We start from the raw sequence: 24,507 nt of genomic DNA, 5'->3' as shown, positions 1-24,507 counted from the left end.
TGCAGTTTTTTTATCTCACCCTGTATATGTTAGCAGAGTTGAATTTCAACTCTTAATCAATCGATATACAAACATGCAAAAAAGTATGCCATTTGGAATAATCATCGAAAATGTTAAAAATTCCTTTGAAAAATGCTTCTTAAATTATCAAAATATGGAATATGGATTTGAAAATGCGTACAAGAAAGGCAAAATTTCTAATGGTTGCTGGAAAAATTGGAAACAACTTAAAAATGCTTTTAAAATGATAAAAAAAATACGGACTTTTGGACTTTTTCAAGCAATTTTCTGCCCTAGGAGATTATACCAATCACGAACTCCAAATACCAAATTTAAAACCATTCCGGGAGAAGTGTGACACAAATCATCAAAATACCCAAAATCTAGAGGTAAAGCAAAATATGGGAACTACAGCAAATTTTAGACATTTATGGACAGTTCTATGCAAAAATATCACCAACTTATTTTGAACGCAGTACAATTCAAATTTGGAGGAACGAATGGAGCTGCAATTCTAAATTTTGAAAATGAAATTACTGGAGTATAGGACTTGGACATGGTGGAAGTTTTCTTTCGAAATGCGAGACTTGGCATGAGTAGGTGGTTTGGGAAAGTTTGAAAACATTACTAAATGTTGCTAAATTTTGTATAGATTAGGAATATTTTTTTTTAAATTTTGTATAGAGGAAAATATATACACCAGGAAAGCAGTTATGAACTTCGGTAAAAAGATCACTGCGAAATATATGCCATTCAGATATATTTTCCAAATAAGAAAAATACGAAGGTAAAAAATCTATCTAAAAACCAATTTTTAGAAATTTATTTTGTATATACGTATGAATTTATTATATTCAAAGCAACTGTTTTCGATGTGTATTGAAATTAGTGATTCAATTTCTAATTTGAAATGGTAGTGGTGGTGGTGGTGGTTTATTTAATACTATCCACATTCCAAATCCACTTAATATCAATTCTTATTTCCGCATATGAAGTAGTGGCCATTTGCTAGTTGCCACATAAATTTGACGACATTGTAATGTTCTGCCAAATTTCTTAAATTCATTATTCTTATCTATATATATATAAATCAATTGTTGTTTGTTGGTAACGGAATCAGTTGATAGCAGCTGGACCGATTTGCAAAATTTTTTGTACAAACGTTCGTCATACCCCGAGTTAGGTTTTTAAAGAAAAAAAAAATATTGACCACGCCTTAATTTACGCCCACTATTACGATTTATCTAAAATCTTTATATTAGTCAAGATATCGGTTTGAGAATTATTACACGAGATGCTGTTGGCTTTCCATCCAACCCTAAGTACTTATTTAGGCGCTGAGGAACGCGCGTTGTGTTATTTGCTACTCTTATAACATAAAGACCGCCGGTCTGATTTTAACGATTTAGACAAATTCGGAATTGCCTCTTGCCAGAAAAAAAATAAAATCCAAAAAAATCGCGTAAAAATGTGAAATCTGAACATTTTCATTTTGACTTTTAAAATGTACAATAGTAATGTTTTATATTGCATATTTTATCCCATTTTGACTTATTATTTTCGAATGTACATTTGTAGTGTTTTTTTTTTTTTTTTTTTTTTTTTTTTTTTGAATTCTTATATGATTTGTAGGTTTTTTTGGGTAGTATAAAGCCACAACGAATAAAACTGTTATTTATAGATTTTATGTATTTATTCGTAATACCAATAACTACCTATAATCTATAAATAACAATTTTATCCGTTGTCGCTTTATATGAAAATTCTAAAATCGGGAAAAATCGACAATTTTTTCAATGGAAGCGAATTTCAAAATAATAGTACATTCTACCGAAAAACTTTGTAAGGACCTTTAAAAATTTGCTGCAAAAAAATCAGTGAGCCATTTGAAGATTCTTTTTTTTCTATATTGAAGTGTACATTTTTTTTATTGGTTTGAATTCTGAATGAATAATATTAAAAATGAAATGAGGGCGCAATACGATGTTAAATGCTTTCTACTCCAGGACCTACATCGTGCTTCAGCTGGAAGATGAGAACACATTTAAACAAACAAAAATTACCGAAGAAGCGTTATGGGGTTAATTTCAAAAATTGGACCTGCTTCTTTCATATGACAATAAATTGTCAAATGAGAACACAAAATGCAAAATACATTGGGACTGCAATCAGTCAAATACCGACTATAAAGGACGCAAAATAGAAATTCTACCTAAACATTCAAGATACCTTTAATCGCTTCGGCAGGTCATGATATGGATCATTACCCCTAATAACGGAACAACCCGCTTTCAAGTATATTCTACATTTTAACCACATTTTTCGTACTAATTTTAGCTTATGTTGATAATTTAAGAAGGAACTATCTTTGCAAAAAATTATCACGTTTTGGCATCACCATCATATGATTTAAGGTATTTTCGGGGTCTTGGCCACTTTTTTAATTTTTTGGCCCTTATTTGACATCTTTGTTTCTAAGGGGGAATAAAACCTCTTCTCATAAATTTTTATTTATCTGAAAAGTGCGCATCTTAGTCTTAAGGCTACCTGGGGTAGAAAATCATCTTACAGATAATTATCCTCATAGGAATTTATTTAAGTATAGTCCCCACATTAGTATACCCCCAAGTTCACTTTCCCAACCAATGTGTGGTCAGAAAAGAAAATTTGTTATTTTATTGAATTTGTAACCCCCAAGAGAATATTGGTTGGGAACGTAGATTTGGGATGTACGTCTATATGAAATAAACTCCGAAATGTCAATCTGGGACTCATTCAGTCGGAAATTGTGACAGAAACATGAAAAAAATACGAAATTATAAAGTAATTTTATTGGATCTCCACCGCACAATTTAAATGACAAACAATTAATGCCCATCTTACGGTAATCGGAGCAAAAGAGTAATTTTTAGCTATTTTGACAACATTCTGCCTTCAAGTATGAGGTGGATAAAACTGAATACCACGCAGTACGGGACTTTAAACGTTGGAAATACAAATTTCAAATTATAGCTCATTTGAATGCTTTTTACAATATCAAAAATTGGGGCTATTATAGATGTTCTTTATCATATAGGTATTTAACACTCAAATTAAAGCCTATAGCTGAAAAATAAGATCAGGCTATTCAAAATATCTAAAACCGACGGTAATTATAATTTTTGCCATGCATATTAATTTATATTTAGTCATGGAGTCATTACTCATAATCAAGTCATTACTTATAATCAAAATTGGAGTAATTACAATGGAGTCATTACTTATAATCAAAATTGTGCCGCCTACATAAGTCAGATCTGTGATTTATTATGTTTTAAAGACTAAAAGTACGGGCCGGCAACGCGGACTGGGCCAGCTAGTTATTTATATTTTAAGATGATTTAAACAATACTTGACAGAGAATCCGATAATGATGCTATCACATTGCGGGCCATAACAAACATAATTAATATTTCGTTAAATGTCTAAATGTCTAAAAATCAACATCCTCCATTGCTGGACCAATTAGAAAGTATCGTTTTACATTGGTGGCTAAATTTAGTCATGATTTATGATAATACACATCTCTGCGTGGTGTGGTATGTTGATACACAAATCCTTTTCTTCTCGAAGCTGTTTTACAAAGGACACCTACAGTTTATATTTGTTTTTGCTGTCAAATCCGAGAAAAAAAAAAACATCCATATACAGCTCTGAATCGTTTGGTTAACTCACCCAGGTATGCCACCACTCTCCATGTGATTGGCCAGTGTCACATCATTTGACCACACATCAAATTGCCATTTCACTAAACCCAGAACACCACAATGGACACGTCCCGTGTGTATGCCCACACGCATGTTAACATTGACCGCCATTACCTCACGCACCAATCTGAAAGTACAAGCAAATGGTAAACAAATATATGTATGTGTAAGTATGTTAGTGTTTAGAAACCTGTACACGCAAAATAAACTAATTATACGCTACTTTACTGAGAATCAATAGGTATGTACGTATGCACATCTATGTGTTGGCATTTTATCACATTGGAATAATTTGAAAAGTTTCGAATACTTTGTTTGCTCTATAAATTCGAAAAGAAAATTTCCATATCAGAGCCACCTATCAGTTTTGCAAGAGAGTTAGCCACTTCTAATGCATCCCAGCAAACATTTGGAAGCTATATAATTGAACAAAAGAATTGAATAAAAGATAACTATATTATGCAATGCCAGTAGGTTGAAAATATTTTCAAAGCAAGTAATTTCTTATTACCAAGTAATGAGTGACGGCAGACTACAAAAAAATTGGGAGCAACATGAGTAAATTACCCATTACCGATTTCTACGCATAACCTTTTTCTGGAACAGAGTTTTGAGTAAAAAATCCAATCCTCTGCATAATTTATTTTGCTTTTTATATTTGTATAACCTCCACGATACTATTGAGGGTATACAGGGTGAGATGAAAAAAACTGCAACCAACTTCAGACTGCTGTCATTTCTAAGCCACTCGTCCGACAACTGTTGAAATTATTCCAGTGACAGATCATTATATTGTTTACAAGCGTTCAAAAGCATTTTGATGAGAATTTTCCAGAAAAAAAGTTAGTCGCGATGGAATTTAAGTGTGATTTCTTTACATTTGGCCGGAAATCACAAGTGGATATCGTTAGAGTACTCCAGCATTTAAATGTGAATAAATCTTTTGTGTCTCGTACCATGGCTCGTTACCGAGATACTAGTAGCTTAGGCCGACGTCAAGCAAATGGACGGAAGAAAACAGCAACATCAGCAGATATGGTTCGAAAAGTGGTCGCTATGCGCTTGTATTAATCGACCGTGGCATCAGAATAAATGACGAATATTATCGCGAATATATTCTGGAGGGTGTATTAAAGACTTGGGCACGCAAAAATTTTGCCAGCAAAACTTGAATAGTCCAACAGTACTCAGAACCATTGCACTCAGCACGCACAATGGCCACCAAAATCTCCGGATACCAATCCGTTGGACTATTGTGTCTGGAGTATTTTGGAAAGCAAGGTTGGCACTAAAAAATACCAAGGTGTCGATCACCAAAATACCGCACGAGCAACATTCGGGCAGCGTGTGACGGTTTCATTAGCTTTGACTTTGTTGCAGTTCGTCGGTAATTCGTTTGTAATCACGTTATCTTTCGAACGAATTGAGATAGAAGGCTAAAACTTTACCCACCGAAATTGTTTGAGATGTCGTATTTGAAGTTCGTAATGGATGCTACAGCCTGTGACAGAAAATTGTCTATGCAGGTCCAGGTCTTCTCACAGCCTCCTCCCTATTTACGATATTTTTTTGATTTTAGCTACATTATTTACCGAGAAGAGTGTTGGCTTGTTTGTTCGGGATACCGTAGTATTTTGTTGTTGCAAAATGGTTAGGCTTTATCCCTTTATTGTTGTTTTTATAAAACAACGTTAGTTTATTAGTGGAGAACGATGGTAATGTTTACCAGGGGGTAAGGCAGGAAATACCTGGGTTTCGGAAAGAGCCACCAATCCTCATCAGTTCCCTTGTTTTTTTGTCTGGGATATTCTCCCCAGAAGTTATTTTTAAAATAACTTCTATGACAAAAACATTTTTTTACCCAAGTGACAAGATCGTAAGCTCAATAGAAGAGGAACCAAAGAATTAAATAAAACTAAAATTCTTTTGGAAAGTCTTCTAAATCTTACAACCGCATTTACCGTTTTATTTCAAGTTTCGAATTTGAATATGGTAATGGCTTATGAAAAACAATGCCTATGTAGGTCCACGTCGTATAGACCCCAATATAACGGCTATATTTGGTATTCTTAAAATTTTAAAAGAATTTTTTAAGGATTTTATTTTTTGAAAATTTCGAAATTCGTTCCAATTGGTGCAGGGTATTCAAAGTTCGGCCCGCCCGAACTTGCTGCTTTTTAACTTGTTAATATTATTCTTTTCGAATGTACTCTATAGCAATGTTGAGGTGCGAGAGGAAGAAATGCCTTTCTCATAGCTACCATATATTTTTCGTAATTGAAGTATATAATGAGTGCTACTACCTGCAACAGAAAATTGGGTATGCGACAGAAAATTGGGCTTTCATTTAAGCGGTATTTTTCGGAATTTTTTGAAAAATTTTCAAGTTCCCTCCAAATGGTGGGGATATTAAAAGTTCGGTCTGACCGAAATTAGTTTTTTTTAATTGTTCTGGTTATAGTAGACCTTTTCAATGTTTTTTTTTTTTTTTTTTTTTTTTTTTTTTTTTTTTGAAAATTTGCAAATTCCCTACAAAAGTGGAGGGTATTAAAAGTTTGGTCCGGTTTAGCCTTTTTTACTTGTTTTGATTACATTAGAACTTTTCAAATCGAGTTTAGCTTCCTTTACTTGTTATTCCTTGATTTTTCACAATTACTTTTAATTTTTTTCGTGGTTAAGCAATCTTTGGGGACAAAAACGTTTTGTGTGTACTGTACCAAAACGTGAACCTATGAAGACCATTTTTGCTACAGAGGTTGTTATCCATTGCTAGTTTCAAATACTAAATATGAAAAAGTCACGCGGAAACTGTTTTTTAAAATTATTAAAATACCGAATTTAAGCAGGCACCATCATATGGAGGGCTGTACCTATCATAATTTTAACGGACAGTTTTATTGGTCTTTTCACAACACAAGGGGTTCTAATTTTAGTAATTCTTCGTTATTGAATTACAAAAGTTATGTAAGAAATTCAATTGTCTTCTACCTATCATTTTCACAACTAGCATAACAAAATGTTTCCAATCCTATTTTATAAAATCTAAAATAATTACATGACCTTTGCACTCCAAATCATCAAATGATTGTTATAAATTAATTTTCAAGACCTTTTGCGATTTTCATGTACTTAAACAAAATTGGAAAAGTTATTTCTGTTCCCTGGCATTCGTTTTTCGATTTAAAAGTCTCTTTAATTATTAAATGAAATGTACACTGATAAAATAATACTGTAAATAATCAATTACTCTTTAAGCTTCTTAGACCATAAATTTTCTTTAAAACTCTTTAGCACTCATCCTTTTTTTCCTCCCTTCCTTTTTCACTTGGAGCAACATTCGTATGTGTCTTTTCGTTTACATACCATTTGCTACGATTTGCTTCCCACAAAATAATTCAATTTTCTTTGCTATTCATATCCAGTTAAGCGCCCTAAGAATATGCCTGAATGTTTCATCTTCAACCCAAAAACCTAACAGAGCCTGTTTCATTTTCTCGACGAGTAACAAATACTCAAATGGGTGTGTGCGTGTTTGTGTGAAAAAGACAATTGGTATGTGTGTGTATGTGTTGTGTGTACTCACGCTATAGCATCAATCATATCCAAACCCATCTCAACGGCACAATGGGCATGATCCGGTCGGGGTTCGGGCAACCCTGAGACACAGTAATAGCAATCACCCAATAATTTAATACGCAAACAATGATGTTCGGCTGCCAATCGATCAAATCTGTAAAGGAAAAAGAAAATGTAGACAATGGATAAAATAAACAACAGTTTTTCAATGACGCCTGTGGGGGGATTTCAAAACAATTATCCTTTTTTTGTTGGTATGTAAGGTAAGAAAAATATTTTCCACTCAGACATTTGCAAATGGATAAAATCGGTAATATAGAGCACCGAATACTTTGAAAACTCGAATATTATAATTATAGTATGTTTGATATAAGGACTTTCGAACTATAGTTGTGGGAGTTTTAAATGTATTTAAATGGAAAAGTTTACGCCATAAAATCAAGATTTTTTTATACTGCAATGTTTGTGATTTTTAAGTGAAATCTTTCAGGTAGTCAAATATCCAATATTAGGAGGAACAATTATATGGGAGCTATACGAAGATGTGGACCTATCATATTATTGTGCAAACTGCGACACAAATCATCAAAATACCTAATTTCCTACATTGATCTTTCTACGCAAGGCTGTTTCTTACGTAATGGAAAACAAACTGTAAAATTACAGCAAATTCGAGTTAAAACTGTGACAAAAATACCTAAAAACCTTGAATCTGCCGGTACCGTTATATGGGACCTAAACCATAGCGTGGACGTCTATAGCCCATTTTCAATACCAAAAGTCCTGAAGACGTAACACACATTTGAGTAAAATTTTATCAACCTTCTCCAGTTCATTCGGAAGCTAAAGCGATTTCTACAGACAGACCGGCGGAAAGACAAACGGATGGGCATTGCTAAATGGCCATAGTTTTTTATGTTGATCAAGAATATATATGCTATGTGGGGTCTAAAATGTATACTTCGAGGTGTTTCAAACGGGATGATAAACTTAATATCCCGTTTTATGACCGTATAGGTAAATATGTCAACAATCTATATAGCATTCGAAATTTCGAAAAAATGTCTATGGAATTTGAAAATTTTGCCGATTGGTCCATTATATATACATCCGATATTGCATAGAAATATAATGATGTATACAATTTGGATCACCCCATCTAAATACAGGGCGAGATAAAAAAAAAACTGCAACAAAGTCAAAGATCATAATTTTTACATATTTTTTTTAAATTTTATTGAATGAAAGCAAAAAATGTCGGAAATATCATAAAATTTTAGAAAAAGTTTAGATTTGTTCGAAATGGTCACCTTTGGCACGAATTATGACCTTCAAACGGCCAATGAAACCGTCACACGATGCCCGAATGTTACTCTGCGGTATTTTGGCCCATACCCGGCGAAGCGCTTGCTTGAGGTGATCGACACTTTGATATTTTTTAGTGCCAACCTTGCTTTCCAAAATACTCCAGACACAATAGTCCAACGGATTGGAGATTTTGGTGGCCATTTTGCGCTGGAAATGAAGTGAGGAACCTCATTTTATAACCATTCTTGGGTGGCGCGTGTGAGTCCTGTTGGAATGTTCAAGGTCTGCGGCCAAAATGTTTGCGTGTTCAAGGCTTTTTTACACCCTCCAGAATATTTTCGCGATAATATTGGGCATTGATTCTGATGCCGCGGTCGATTATTACGAGCGGAGAGCGACCATCGGCTTTTATGGCGGCCCACACCATCACCATGGCCGGCGCTTGAGTTCTGATGGCCAACCGAAGGTGCACATTTTCAGCTGACCTCTTTGGCAAGTAAACAACGTTTATTTTGTTTGTTTTAAACCGAATTCGGCAGTTCACCACTTTCGACCAAGTGAAGCAACTCCTTAGCTCTTTTGAGTCTATTTTCTTTCTCTTGCGCTGTAAGTTCTTGCACTTTTTGCAATTTCAATGGCTTTAACCCGATCTAATTTTTTACTATTTGCCGAATGGAATATTGCGATATGTTCAGCTCACGTGCCATTGTTCGGCCACTGCGACATGGGTTTTGATCAAGTCACTTCTTTACTTTTCGAACCATTTCTGCTGATGTTGCTGTTTTCTTCCATCAACTTCCGTCGGGACGTCGGGATACGCTACCAGTATCACGGTAATGAGCGATGGTACGAGACACAAAAGATTTATTCAAATTTAAATGCTGGAGTGTTCTAACTATAGCCACTTGTGGGTTTTTTTCTGGAAAATTCTCACCGAAATGCTTTTGTACGCTTGTAAATAATATAAAGAGATGTCACTAGAATAAAACTGGAAGCTATCGGATTAGTGGCTCAGATATTATAGCAGTCTGAAGTTGGTTGCAGTTTTATCATCTCACCCTGTATTCTTGATCAGCGTAAAATTTTAAGTAGATTGCGGTATTTCCCTTCATTTGTCAATCTTCGAATGAAAAAGGGATAGAAGTCTAATATTTTAAACATGTCGGAACAAGTTCCCTTAAACTCTATTTTCAGTTGATGGGACCGACTTTATTATATCCTACACCACTCGAAATACCTAGCAGAGAAGTTTAACCACTCTATTAACTACAATTTTATGTCGTGTCGACCTAGATGATTTAAGCTATGCCCATAAGCACATTAAGTCTGAAATTTTTATGGGATTCAAATGGAATATTTTTACTTTTAACCAAAATAGATAGAAACTTCCCCTTTTTACTTGCTTCAAATCTAAACTTGGTGTGGCATAGGCTATAAAAATACTAAATTGTTATCACTTACGACACCACAAGTCGTTTCCATCAAAATGTTAACTTGTCATTATCTTTTTTTTTTTTTTTTTTTTTGTTTTTATTAACTAATAATGCACCAGAACAAGTATGTGCCATTAAAAAAATGTTATTTACACCAAGAAAGTTTAAAAATCGTTATTGTCATTGTTCTTTCTTTCTTTTTTTTTGTCATATCGTAAACTTAATTATTCATTGACAGCTAATCAACCTTTGCCTCTGTTAAGACTTTGCTCTTACCTGGCAAAAAGCTCATTCAATAAACGCACCAACTCCTCAGCCGTACATTGATCCGAGAGACTTGTAAAACCGCAGATGTCAGCAAACAGGATACTGAAATTTTAATGAAATTAGAAAAAGAGGAGAAGAAGAACAAGAAGCAGAAAAACATTAATGTCACTTTCATTAATTTAAGGAGGTGGATGAACAACAAAAATATTTTTAAATAAATGAAATAACCGCGGCGACGACGACGACGATGGCGGCACTCTATGCAACAGGTTCATCGGCACATAATCTTTTAATATTTGATTACGGTGAGCAAATTGAGTGGAACCCATTTATGGGGTTAAAATGTTTTGCGGGGGTTGTCCCCCGCTGATCTGGGATTGACGACCTGGTTGTTGTGGGTTTTTCTTTTTATTAGCCATTCTTCGTCGCACATCACAGCAGGTGAGTTTTCCAGGTGAATGGAAATGACTTTGTAAGAACAAAGGACACTCAGGTTTGTACATGATTTTCTCGTTCTCCACAGCAATGAGCATTTTTATAAACTTACTTAAGTTATTTTTGGCATGGTGGGTAATAATGTGTGTATGTATGTTTGTTTGTTTTTTTTTTTTTTGAGACTGTTGGTGAAATATCGATTTTTAAACATGATGTGATGTTTTGTGAGTTTTCTCAGTTAGTTTATACAAATTGGTTTCTTATGTACTGAAGGAGAAAACTGATTACGTTTTGAATGTTTAAAACTTTGTAATACATTTTCGTTTGATGCCACATAAGTGGTTTTTGGTACATAGTTGTAAAAAATCCTGAATTCAAACATGTAAGTGTTAATATTTCTTATGCTATATTTATCTCATATAATTGTACATCCCCATATTCGGTATTTTGACAATTTTTGCCACACCTTCTAACGTAATAGTTTAAAATTACGTAATTATTTAGAATGAACCTCCTGTGGCATAATGTTGTACACATAGGTCCACGTTTTCCCATAGCCCAATTTTTTAAAGGTATCTCTCGATATTCGATTAGCCATACCTTCTAAGAGAATACTATAAATTTCTATATTTTGAGTACATAATATTTTCTACCTACTAGGGCAGAACATTGTGTATATAAGTCCAAGTTTTTCTATAGCGCCCATATAATTGTACCGTCCCATATTTGGTATTTTGACAAATTTAGGCTCAGTTTCTAGAGGAATAACTAAAAATTTAGGTTTTTAAATTCATATTGGATTCTATATCTTGTAGCAGAACACTGTTCACGATTTCTCCCATATACAGGGTGAGATAAAAAAAAACTGCAACAAAGTCAAACGCCAAAATTTTCACATTTTTTATACCCTACACCACATAGTGGTAAGGGTATTATGTCTTTGTGCATTTGTTTGTAACATGTTGAAGGAAGCGAGATAGACCCATAGTTACTTTTGAGGATCTCCATAGAATCACTTTCTGAGGTGATTTATGCATGTCAGTCCGTCTGTCCGTCCGTCCGTCTGTCCATGTATTTTTGTGAACAAAATGCAGGTCGCATTTATTATCCGATTGAGATGAAATTTTGCACAAATCATTTGTTTGGCCCAATGATGAACCCTATTGAAATTGGAGATAATCGGTAAAAATTTAGATGTGGCTCCCATACATATCTTCGTCCGATTTGCATTTTATTGTGCACCAAACGTTTAATATCAGCCCGAATAGTATGGAATTTTGCACATACAACCAAATTAGGCCTGAAAATAAGAGTGACAAATTTGATCGAAATCGGTTCAGATATAGCTATAGCTGCCATATATATGTTTCATCCGATTTGTTATTTTTGTCCTCCGCAGCCGTAATATGCACTCTGTGACAACAATATTTGGGCATATATATTAAATGCAGCTCAGAAATTCCTTTGCTAAATTTTATCGAGATCGGTTCAGATTTGGATATAGCCCCCATATATAACCGTCCGATTTACTTTTTATTGTGCACCAAACGTCTAATATTTGCCCAAATGGTATAAAATTTGGCACTTACGACCGAATTGAGTCCAGAAGCTAGTGTGCCCAATTTGGTGAAGATCGGTTCAGATATAGCTATAGCACCCATATATATTGTTCATCCGATTTCTAGTATTTGTTACCCACAGCCGTAATATGCACTGCGTAACAACGATATTCAGGGAAATATATCAAATACAGCTCAGAAATATCTTTGCCAAATTTTATCGAGATCTGTTCACATTTGGATATAGCTCCCATATATATCTTTATCTGATTTCAAATTAATCTTGCACCAAATTGCCCATACAATTCCGAATTTAAACAATACAAATGCTTCGGCATATTTAGTCCTTTGAACTTTAAATAATAATTATAATCATAGCGTATATGATTGAATTCTCACATAAAAACTTTTAATTGTTACGTGGAGCTCTATTAAATTAGCAAAGTGGTGTAGGGTATAAAAAAGCGGGCCCCGCCCGACCTTATGACTTTCTTCACTGGTTTTTTTAATTTTATTGAATGAAAGCAAACAATGTAGGACATAGCATCAAATTTTAGAATAAGTTTAGATTTGTTCGATGTGGCCAACTTTGGCACGAATTATGGTCTTCAAACGGCCAATGAAATCGTCACACACTGCCCGGCGAAGCGTTTGCTTAAGGTGATCGACACTTTGGTATTTTTTAGTGCCAACCTTGCTTTCCAAAATAGTCCAGACACAATAGTCCAACGGATTGGTATCCGGAGATTTTGGTGGCCATTATGCGCTGGAAATGAAGCGAGGAACCTCATTTTGTAACCATTCTTGGGTGGGGCGTTCTGAGTGCGATGGTGCTGAGTCCTGTTGGAATGTCCAAGGTCTGCGGCCAAAATGTTTGCGTGTCCAAGGCTTTAATACAATCTCCAGAATATGAGACACAAAAGATTTATTCACATTTAAGTGCTGGATTGCTCTAACGATATAAAAAAATCACACTCCCACGCTTGAATTCCATTACGAATAACTTTTTTTTCTTGAAAATTCTCACCAGAATGCTTTTGTATGCTTGTAAACAATATAATGAGCTGTCATAGCGGTCGGACGAGTGGCTTAGAAATGACAGCAGTCTGAAGTTGGTTACAGTTTTTTCATCTCACCCTGCAAAGGTACTTCCAGATATTCGGTATTTTGACTATTTAAGCCACATTTTCTAACAGAATTACTTAAAAATTCAGTTTATGGATTCCGTCATTGGTCCTTCTGCTTATACTGAACAATTTCTATATAAGTCAACGTTTTCCTATAGCGCCATTTTCCCGATATTCGGTAGTTTGATGACAGAAGCCAACCTTTTTACAGAGGTGGATTTGTTGTTCCTAATAACATCAGTGATGCATACCCCTCGAATACAGGAATTTCGGCATTTACAAACATATTTCTATATCAGTTAATTTACCGAATTGTGGAGGATATAAAATGTTCGGCGGGGACGAACTTGACTGCTACTTTACTTGTTTAAATGTATTTTGAGGTGCGTTATTGTTTTTTACCTTTTGTCACTTTCTGAGGGAGGTTCGAAAGCAATGCCCAATGTTTTCTATTTCTTATCTGACCTAAGTCTAATATAAATATTACAACGTACACAAATATGATTATATCGAGAGCTTTCTTCGCTTTAGATGAGATGTGTGATTAATTTTTGCGATATTCTGAAAAGTGCATCAGGTACCATATATAGTAGAACCAAATATTCCATTTCATCTAATACTGATAGAAATATAAATATAAACGCATTTATGTTTAATTTTTTGCGAATAATTATTAATCAAAATTTTCGCCTTTTCTGGAGGAGGTACCAGGGAGAGTGAACCGATTTTGTCCACCTCTGAACCCGATCTAAGTTTGACAATTTTACTACGATGAATCAAGTTTGGACTAAATGGGATACACCCTTTGAGAAAAATCGGATAAATCGACTCCAAACGTCCTAAAGCGGATTTGGTCCAAAGAGATCTAGGGTCTAAAACCATTATTTCGCTGAGGCACGTTTTTTATACCGTCAGACATATGGCTAGAGAGTGTAATCTTCATTTAATACGGCCAAAACGTGCCTAGTCGAAATAACGGTATTAGACCATAGGTCTCATTGGACCAAATCCGTTTCAGGACATTTGAAGTCGATTTAGCGATGTTCGTCCGACCGCCCGCCCATCAGTCTGACTGGCTGGTGCGCACAATGCGTACAAAGTGAGTAATATTTTTGTCAAACTTAGATCGAGTTCGGAGATGGGCAACATCGGTTCACTCCTACCCTGGTACCTCCCCCACAAAAGTTCAAAATGTTCATAGAAAATAATTTACCGTATACGAAGAGAACGGATAATCTCATTTTGTTCTAACTTTGCAAAGAGTAATATTTTCATCATGAGAAAATGAACAATATCGGTTCACTCCATTAAGTACCTCCCCCACAAAGGTCAAAATTTTGAATATCCATGAAGCTCATATATACATCTGAGTAAAATTTTATCAACTAATTTAGTTCTGAAGAGGGATAGGCTAAATCGACATAAAATGTTATGCAGATCAAGTATATACTTTTTGGGTCTACAATGGCTCTTGGTGAAAGGTATACAAGAAAAGTTGAAGAAAAAATATATGGAGATGATGATAAGTGTGCTTTCTAATTTAAATTTTAAATTCTGCCAAATGACGAGCACATAACCCACAACAGCTGCTTTGGCATTACTTAGGCCGGCATCTGTAAAACATACATAAATATAAATTGTATATTTACGATACAGTTTTTATGTTCACTTACACATTACTTCACCCAGCCTGATACGAAATGTCAATTTGAGAACATCTTCGTAATAAAAAGAGCTTTATCTAAATTATTATTATACTACCCACAAAAAATACAAAAAAAAAGTTGCAGCCAACAAGTTGTCAAAATTCAACCCTCCATTAAGGCAAGAAGTAATAAAGGATAAACTTTACACTCCATAAAATTACGCATTTCCAAAAAAGGAAAATAAAAATAAAAACAAAACGAAACCTCAGGGTAAATCATCAAACACAAATTTCATCTCTCTCGCGTACACAAAGTTCGGCCATAAAAAGATCCCTATTTCGCTGCTTAAAAAATCTTGAGTCTGTAAAGTTTTCGTTGAGACAAAAGTAATTTATGCTCTGCTCTGCTCAACAGCTTCGAAAATATTCACATGTACGAGACACGCAAAACATGTGGACATAAATGATAGCGCGTACACACATGCGTCATATATACTTCCAATGAAACACATTTATGTATGATGAAATACTTTATGGCCGTGTGGAATAAATGACATGTCCTGAAAATGAAACTTAATGCTACTGCCAGGGATTTTTTTTATAAATTTTCAGGAAAATTTTACCCATATGGGAGTAATCACGTGGCATACTTATCTCAAAGGGATTGTAAATGTACCTTTTAAATTAAAAAGAAAAGGATTTTGTATGGCATAAACCTGAAATCGATAAAGTTATACATTTATTTGTTCCTTTCTTAACCAGCCTTTGATGACTTTGTTGCAGGGCTAATTCATTTGTCATTACCTTGACGAGAACGGCATTGCGTCATTGATGTATCAATTTGCAATGAAATTCAATCTAGGTATGGAAAGACCAGTGTTCATTTCAATTAACCAATTTGTTTGGTAAAATGAAAGTCTGCAATTCCTAGGGTATTTTCTTAGCTGCATGTTATCTCTGGTCCTAAGCAATATTGTGAAGAAGTAAATATTACGGCTTTGAGAAGCTTTAATTACGAGATATGTCATAATCTTTGTAAAATGTTGAAATATATGTGAGTTGCCGCATATAGCGGACGGAAGTATTCCACTTCAACTGTTTAACACAAACCAGCTCAATACCGAACATCTGCAGGTACAGTTATAACTGGTTTATACCAAAATGTATTCCTTTGTTGACCGTTCTACGCAGGGATGCTTGCTGCCAAATTACAGCAAATTCGTATTAAAATTGTGACTAAAATACCCAAAGGACTGTTAAATCTCTCGGTACAGTTATATGGGGGCTATACCAAAACCTGGGCCCATATATCCCATTTTCAATACGAAAAGTCCTGAAGACCTAACACACACCTGAGTAAAATTTTATCAATCTACTTAATTTCGGTCGGAAGCTAGTGTGATTTACACAGATTAATAGGCGGACAGATAGATGGACGGACATCGCACAATCAGCATAGAATTTCATGCTAATCAAGAATACATTACTTTGTAGGGTTAATTACAAACTTAATATACCCTCCATACTATGGTGGAGGGTATAAAATTATTAAGACATACCAAGTTTGAAAACTAATCACTTCGAGAAGGATTATATTAACAAAATATGTACCGGAGCCGAGTTCCAAAACGTGAAAACGTACGTCCCGAAATTCACTCCATTTGGGCTGATATTAGCCGTTAATTGCACAATAAACCTGAAATCGGATTAAGGATATATATAGGAGCTATATCCAAATCTGAGCCGATCTCCATAAAATTTGGCAAGGTTTTTACGAGCTCTATAAGATATCTGGTACCAAATATCTTTGCTGTCGAATGCATATTACGAATGTGAGGGGCTTAAAGACCAAATCAATTGAAACACACAAAAAAATAGTTTGAATTCGGTCGGATGTGCCAAAATTCAGGTAATTCATTCGTATATTGTCCATTCGGTGCACAATTAACCCGAAATCTGTTGAAGATATATATTGGGATCTTCATAGAATTGCTTTTTGAATAGATTTATGCATGTCAGTCCGTCCGCCTGTCCGTCCCTATAGGGTAATATGCCTTTGTGCATTTGTTTGTAACAGACAAAAGGAAACGAGATAGACAAATAGTTATTTTTGATGATCTGCATTCTGTCCGTCCGACTTTCCATATATTTTTGTTAATAAAGTACACGTCGCATTTATTACCCGATCTAGAAATTTTGTACAAATAATTTGTTTAACCCAAGGACGAACCCTATTGAAATTGAGGATAATCGCTCAAAATTTAGGTATAGCTCCAATATATATATTCGTCCGATTTGCCTTTTATTGTACACCAAACGCGTAATATCAGCCCAAATAGATTAGGACTGAACGACCAGATTAGGACTGAAAATAAGTATGCCAAATTTTATCGATATTGGTTCAGATATAGCTATAGCTCTCATATATATTGTTTATCCGATTTTTTATTTTTATCCTCCACAGCCGTAATATGCACTCAGCCGTAATGCGCAGTCGTAATATGCACACTTTTCAACTCAGAAATACCTTTGCTAAATTTAATCGAGATCGGTTCCACATATATTTTCGTCCGATTTGCTTTTTTGTGCACCAAACGTGTAATATTAGCCCCAATAGAATGAAATTTGGCACTTACGACCAAATTGAGTCTAGAAACAAGTATGTCAAATTTGCTGGAAATCGGTTCAGATATAGCTATTGCTCTCATATATATTGGGCATCCGGTTTGTTGAATTTGTCCTGCACAGCCGCAGTATGCACTCCGTAGTAACTATATTCAGGGAAATATAACAAATACAGCTCAGAAATACCTTTGCCAAATTTTATCGAGATCGGTTCAGATTTGGATATAGCTCCCATATAGATCTCTATCCAATTTTAATTTAGTTGTGCACCAAATTGGTAATACAAGCCCGAATTGAAAAGGCACAAATGACTCGGAAAATTCAGTTGAAATCGATTCTGAGGAGGATATTCCTCTCATATATTTGGACTTTAAATTATAACTATAATCATGGTTGGTATGACTTAATTATCGCAAATTCTCCATGAGAACTTTTACTTGTTATGTGAAGCTCTACTAAACATATAAAGTGGTGTAGGGTATCATAAAGTCGGCACCGCCCGACTTTAAGACTTTCAAATCGTATACCGACATGACAAATTTTTTGCACAAATGATTCGACATGTAACCCCTATGACTGTATCAAATTTAAAACTCTAACGCAAATTTTGCGAAGTTTTGATAAAAATAATATGGGTCCTAAAAAATTTTAGCCTGGGAACCCAAAACCCTCGGGCTATGAATCACTTTGAATTGCCTAACCCCCTAGATTGGGTGTTGCACAATGTCATTTGTACTTGCTATTGCGAACTTCAAATACGACATCTCAAACAATTTCGCTATAAAATCGTCAAAATACCGAATATTGTGAGGTACCGATGTAGGGGGCTATACGAAGACGTGGACCTGCACAGACAATTTTCTGTCTTAGGCTGTAGTATCTATTACGAACTTTAAACGCCAAATTTGAAAGAATTCCGGTGAATAATGTCGCTAAAATCATCAAAATACCGAATATCGGGAGGTGCCGTTATATGGGGACTATACGAAGACGTGGACCTGCACAGACAATTTTCTGTCTTAGGCTCTAGTATCCATTTCGAACTTCAAATACAAAATTTAAAAGAATTCCGGTGAATAATGTCGCTAAAATCATTCAAATACCGAATATCGGGAGGTACCGTTATATGGGGGCTATACGAAGACGTGGACCTGCACAGACAATTTTCTGTCTTAGGCTGTAGTATTCATTTCGAACTTTAAATACAAAATTTAAATGAATTCCGGTGAATAATGTCGCTAAAATCATCAAAATACCGAATATCGGGAGGTAGCGTTTACGGGGGCTATATGAAAACCTGAACCTAGATGACTCAACCTGACTACTGGCAAAATAAGCATGTGTGCGAAATTTTAACCTTATATCTCAATTCGTTCGATTCGTGCGTGATTACAACAGACAGACAGACGGACATCGCTAAATCGACTTAGAATTTTACGCTTTGTTGGGTCTGACATGAGTATTTGGAGGAGTTACAAACGGAATGACAAAGTTAATATACCCTCCATAGAATGGTGGAGGGTATAAAAAACACCACAAATGTATATTCGAAAGTTTAAAATTTTCAACAGATGTGCGAGAGGTAACAGAATGAATTATATTATTATAATTATCCTTATATCTTCATACCAGATCTTGAAATTCGAACACAAATCTGTCCCTTATTTTTATAAGAGTTATAATAATTCCAAATTTTGAAACTTTGAGGAGGAGGTACTTGATGGAGTGGGCTGACAAAGTCCATTTTCGCACCTGACATAGCAGTGATAAGAATATTGGCTTTTGTAAAGTTCGAAATTGGATGATCCTTTCTGTTTCTATTAGGCAAATAAAATTTTTTTTCAATTTTTGACCTTTTGCAGGGGCGGTACCAGAAAAAGTAGACCGATATTGTCCGTTTCCGAACTCGATTTAAGTTTGATAATAATATTACTTTGTGCCAAGTTTGGACCAAATCAGAGCATTATCGTTCGCACTAGCCATCCAGACACACAGACGGATGGACCCGGATTAACACCTTACATATATGACTCTAACATAAGGATTTATATCGCCCTAATGTAATGCTGATATAAAAAGCTATTTTATCTCAAGCTATAATCATGGCAATCAAACAGTAAAGTTATTATATAAGTGGAATTTATTATTTGTTTAAATTGTTATATTTTTTTATTTCTAAAGACGATTTTTTTTTATAGAACGATAGTCCCAAGACACCTTCGCCCAGTCTACTACCACACACGCCATGTTCTGTTATTGTAAAAGCTCTTGGAATTGTTATAAATAAAATACAAGTGATTTAATAAGAGGATGTGTCATTTTTTCTGCAGCAATTTTTGTTGCTAATGGAGAGGAGGACTAAAGCTTTCAATCTTCATGAAATCTTAATAACTTACGTGTTGATGTTTATGTGTCTGGTGGCAAACAAAGACAGTTCTCGATTTTTTTATTCTCTCATCCCTACAAACATCATCATTACAGTTGTCATTTGCATATATCTTCATTTTGTTTGAAAAGACATTAAATTTATGAAACTTTGGTATGTAAACTTAAAACATGTATATATGCATATGTCCAGCAAATAAAATGGCTGTTAGAAGCTCTATATTCAATGGGATATTTCCCTCAATTTTTTTTTAAAAATATTTAAAAATACAGTGTATTTAATTCAACCATAACGTCCCGTCTGTTTTAACTTCTGAAGAAGTTGAGATACTATATATTTCACTGTACTATACTGTATATTACAAAGCTCTTTCTTAAGAGTTGCAAAACGTATCTTAAACTAGAGACGTCCTTTTGAAAACTATACCCCGAAAAGAAAATTTGCAACGAATTTGGACTGCTAAATTTTACGGAAATAAACAAGTTTTTTTTTAATAAAAATTTATTAATAAAAATATTTTTTCCTGGTACATATTGAATATTCAAATTTTTCATGCTCAGAGAGACAATGAAATTTTATATAGAATTTCCGAAAATCCTTTTGTACATCTATCCTGTATTGCATCGGAGAGTCTCATTCAGACTTCTAGCTCATTCCGTATATCTAAAACAAACTATTCAATTTTTAGTACATTTTAGTTCTTTTATTTCTAAGTTCCATAAACTCAGTCTTATCACATGCTTACCAACTAAGACTGACCCTCGTGCAAAATTTCAAGATTTTAGGGTTAGATACAATTCTCAAGTTTTAAAATCAACAGATTCCAAGGAATCCGATTCTGAAAAAATCAAAAAATGTGAAAGAGAAAGGAACTTGCCGCCTCTATTTCGGTTACTTTGTAAACTTTCAAAACGGCGATACACGTGTCTTCTATGTTTCACTCTACTTTCATAATCTGCTGGACTTTTCATGTAATTATCTGTTTGTGTTGAACTGTGTTATTCAAAACGGTTCAGGTCTAGCTCCCTTTCAGGGGAAGGTTGCAAGGCACGACAAATTTTCCTACGAATCTTGTTGTAATTGGTAATTCGGATTCATATTTATATATAACGATCTATATTTAGCGTCGATCTTTCTAGCAGCGTCATCCGATTTTAGATATTTTTATTTTATAAGTAGTAACATCTCAAACAATTTTTGGTAAAACTTCTTTATAACCTCCAACATACATAGTAGAGGGTATGTTAAGGTCTTCATTCCATTTGTAATTCATCGAAATAATAAACGATTTAGAACTGCCCATCCGTCTGTCCGTGTGTTGTAATAACGCTAGGGTCAAAACGAATACAGAAGCTAACATTTTGCACCGTTCTGTCTTTTGTCTGCAGGCAGGTCAAGTTCGAAGATGGACCATATCGGTCCACGATATCTTAAAGTCCCCATACAATGGTACCCCCCGATATTCGGTATTTTGATTATTGTAACAACACTTTCCAACGGAATTGTCTGAAAATCCACACAAGTAGTTCTATCTGAGCATTTTCTCCCCTGGTAGAGAATTGTTTATATAGGTCCACTATATCGTATAGCCCCAATATAACTGTACCTCCCAATATTCAATATTTTGATGATTTTAGATGAAAGTCTACACAAGAAGTTCTTTCTGAGTGCTTTACCACCGGAAAGAAAATTGTCTATATTGGTCTACGATGTCATATAGCCCCCATATAACGGTACCCCCGATATTCGGTATTTTGATGATTTTAGCAACATTTTTCAATGGAATTGTCTGCAATTGTACACAAGGAGTTATTCGCTACTACTTTACCCCCTGAAAGAGAATTATATATATAGGTCCACGATGTCGTATATCCCCCATATAACGGACCCCCCCACATTTTTCCATGGAATTGTCTATAAAACCACCAAAGGAGTTTCTTTTTAGTACATTTCCGCCTGGAAGAGTATTGTCTATATAGGTCCACGATATCGTACATCCATTATATAACGGTTCCTCCCGATATTCGGTATTTTGATAATTGTAGCCAAATGTTTCAATAGCTGAAAATCCACACAAGGAGCTCCTTCTGCTTACTTTACCCGTATAGCACCCATATAACGGTATCCTCAGATATTCGGTATTCCCATGAATTGAGTGACATTATTCACCGAAATTGTTTCAAATTTCGTATTTGAAATTCGTAATGGGTACTTCAACCTATGAGGGAAAATTATCTATACCTGTCCACGTCTTTGTATAGCCACCATACAACGGTACCTCCCTTTACTTGGTATTTTAATGATAATAGCGACATTATCCACAGGTATTGTTTTAAATTTCGTTTTTGAAGTTCGGAATTGTTATTACGGCCTATGACAAAAAATGTCTTATGCAGCAGAGCCTCCATATAAAGGCTTTCATTTGAGCGGTATTTTCCGACGGATTTTTTTTCACATTTTTTAAGTTTCTTCCAAATGGTGCAGGGTATAAAAGTTCGGCGCAGCCGACCTTACCTGGGTTTTTCCTTGTTTAAAGTTCAGCCAGGCCGAGCTCACATTTATATTTACGCTTTCAATAGGCGATGCACTATATTGATTACTACATCAGTTTTTTCTCCAACATTTGTACCTGCATCTCGCTTCGAATACAAAACGAAACGTTTGAAAATCGTATGTTGTTGACAAATTTCATACCAAATTCTAATAATTCGGTATGCTGGGTAGACACGCGCTTAGAATTATGTGACATATGTATTTGTTCTTTTGAAAAGACAGATAAACAACAATTCACATTGCTTTGTTGTTGTTGTTGTTGTTGTATATTCTCAAATTACTCACTTGACTTATTGTTACGCTTTGAAAACATCTTCCAACACATCACGTTCACTTATACGAGGGGCAAGTTGAGAGGATGAAAGCTAAAGTCACCATAATTGCCGTTAACTCATATGTTTCAATTTGTTGTTATTTAAGTGTGTTTTTTTGTAAATTTATCAAAAGATTTCATCTTCAAAAAGATACTCACACACACACATACATTCACATATGTCGTTAAAAATTTATTTAAAATTGTGAATGGGTGGGAGGAAAATTACTAAATGTTTTATTATGGGATTTAACTCACCTGACATTTTCGTGTCGTTGTATATAGATCTTGTGAAATTGCGTGTCACGCGGTTGTCCTGCGATATCATCTTTCATTTCCATGGCCACATGTCTTGGCAACACCGACAGTAAAAGACGTTCCTTTTGTGGCAGCCGGAAATTTCGAATACAGCATACAAGTGTTGAAAGTACATGCCGCGCCAGCAACAAAGAAGAGGAGCGGATGGAAGTAAAAAACAAAATGGAAATAAGAAATAATAGTTTTTAAATATGTCAGGGATATAACTAGAGTGAGACATTTTCAATTTTTTTTTTCGTAATTTTCAATTATGGAACATTTTGCCTGTAAAATATCCAACTGTAAATCAACAAGTCAGATAATACACCCTCAGCCAATGATTGATTATTTAAATATATTTTGACTTCTGTTATGATTATTTAAATTGTTGACCCTCTATGGAGTAGGTACTGAAGGAATGGGTCAATATTGTCTATTTCGTATCGGACCTAAATAAATATGATATAAATATTGCGACGTGCCAGCTTTGGACTATATTGGTTTCTTTCTTCACTTTATATGAGATATGTGATAATTTTTAGAAATTTTAACATTTTAGGTGAGGTACCAGATGCAGTCGACCGAAGTATTCCGTTTTCATACTACATCTAATACAGATAAAGATATTGGTATCGGCAAAATACAAGAAAATCGAACATTTATATACAATTTTATACAAAATCATAAATTTCATATTCATTTCAGGTTCCTGGTTGTGAGAAATATTTGCATATAGCAAGTTGATAAAAATATTGAAAATTGTGACGCTTTGTGGACGAGTTACCAGAAGAGGTTCGCAGATGTATATAATCTTCAGAACACATCATGCGTTAGCAAAAATGTTTATATGTGAGAAATTTTAAAAGAGTTGGATGCTTATTTCGCTTCCGTTGAGCGTTTTCTTTTTCAAAATCTTGAACCCCATATGTGGGAGTTACCAAATGATATGGTGTGATCTCTACCATTTTTATAACAGATCTTGTGTTGATGGAAATATTGAGATGTACCAAGTCTGAATGAAATTGGATGTAAATTTAGCGTTTTATAAGCTTAATGGATATTCAAAATTTTGACCCTATGTGGGGGAGGTACCAGAAGTAGTGGACCGATATATCCCATCTTCACACCAGACCATGCCTTAACAAAAATATTGTGATGTGTGCAATTTGAAGACAATCCGAATCTTACATCATATGTTATAAGAGAATTATTCAAAATGTTGACCCTTTGTGGGTGA

At 34.7% G+C, this 24,507-nt stretch overlaps 1 protein-coding gene across 1 annotated transcript in view; it reads right to left on the bottom strand.

Moving 5' to 3' along the window:
* Nucleotides 1-24,507, bottom strand: part of LOC101892223 (uncharacterized) — a 186,914-nt gene that overhangs the window by 43,053 nt on the left and 119,354 nt on the right. The window contains exons 12-15 of the mRNA XM_059124509.1: nt 23,232-23,353; nt 10,340-10,432; nt 7,330-7,476; nt 3,715-3,873 (exon numbers count right to left, since the gene is read on the bottom strand). Of these exons, the coding sequence (XP_058980492.1) occupies nt 3,715-3,873; nt 7,330-7,476; nt 10,340-10,432; nt 23,232-23,353 (521 nt within the window). The remainder of the gene's footprint in view (nt 1-3,714; nt 3,874-7,329; nt 7,477-10,339; nt 10,433-23,231; nt 23,354-24,507) is intronic.

Source organism: Musca domestica, unplaced genomic scaffold (assembly GCF_030504385.1).
Source record: "Musca domestica strain aabys unplaced genomic scaffold, Musca_domestica.polishedcontigs.V.1.1 29, whole genome shotgun sequence".
NCBI classification, from domain to species: Eukaryota; Metazoa; Arthropoda; class Insecta; order Diptera; family Muscidae; genus Musca; species Musca domestica.
This window is presented reverse-complemented; position numbering and strand designations above follow the sequence as displayed.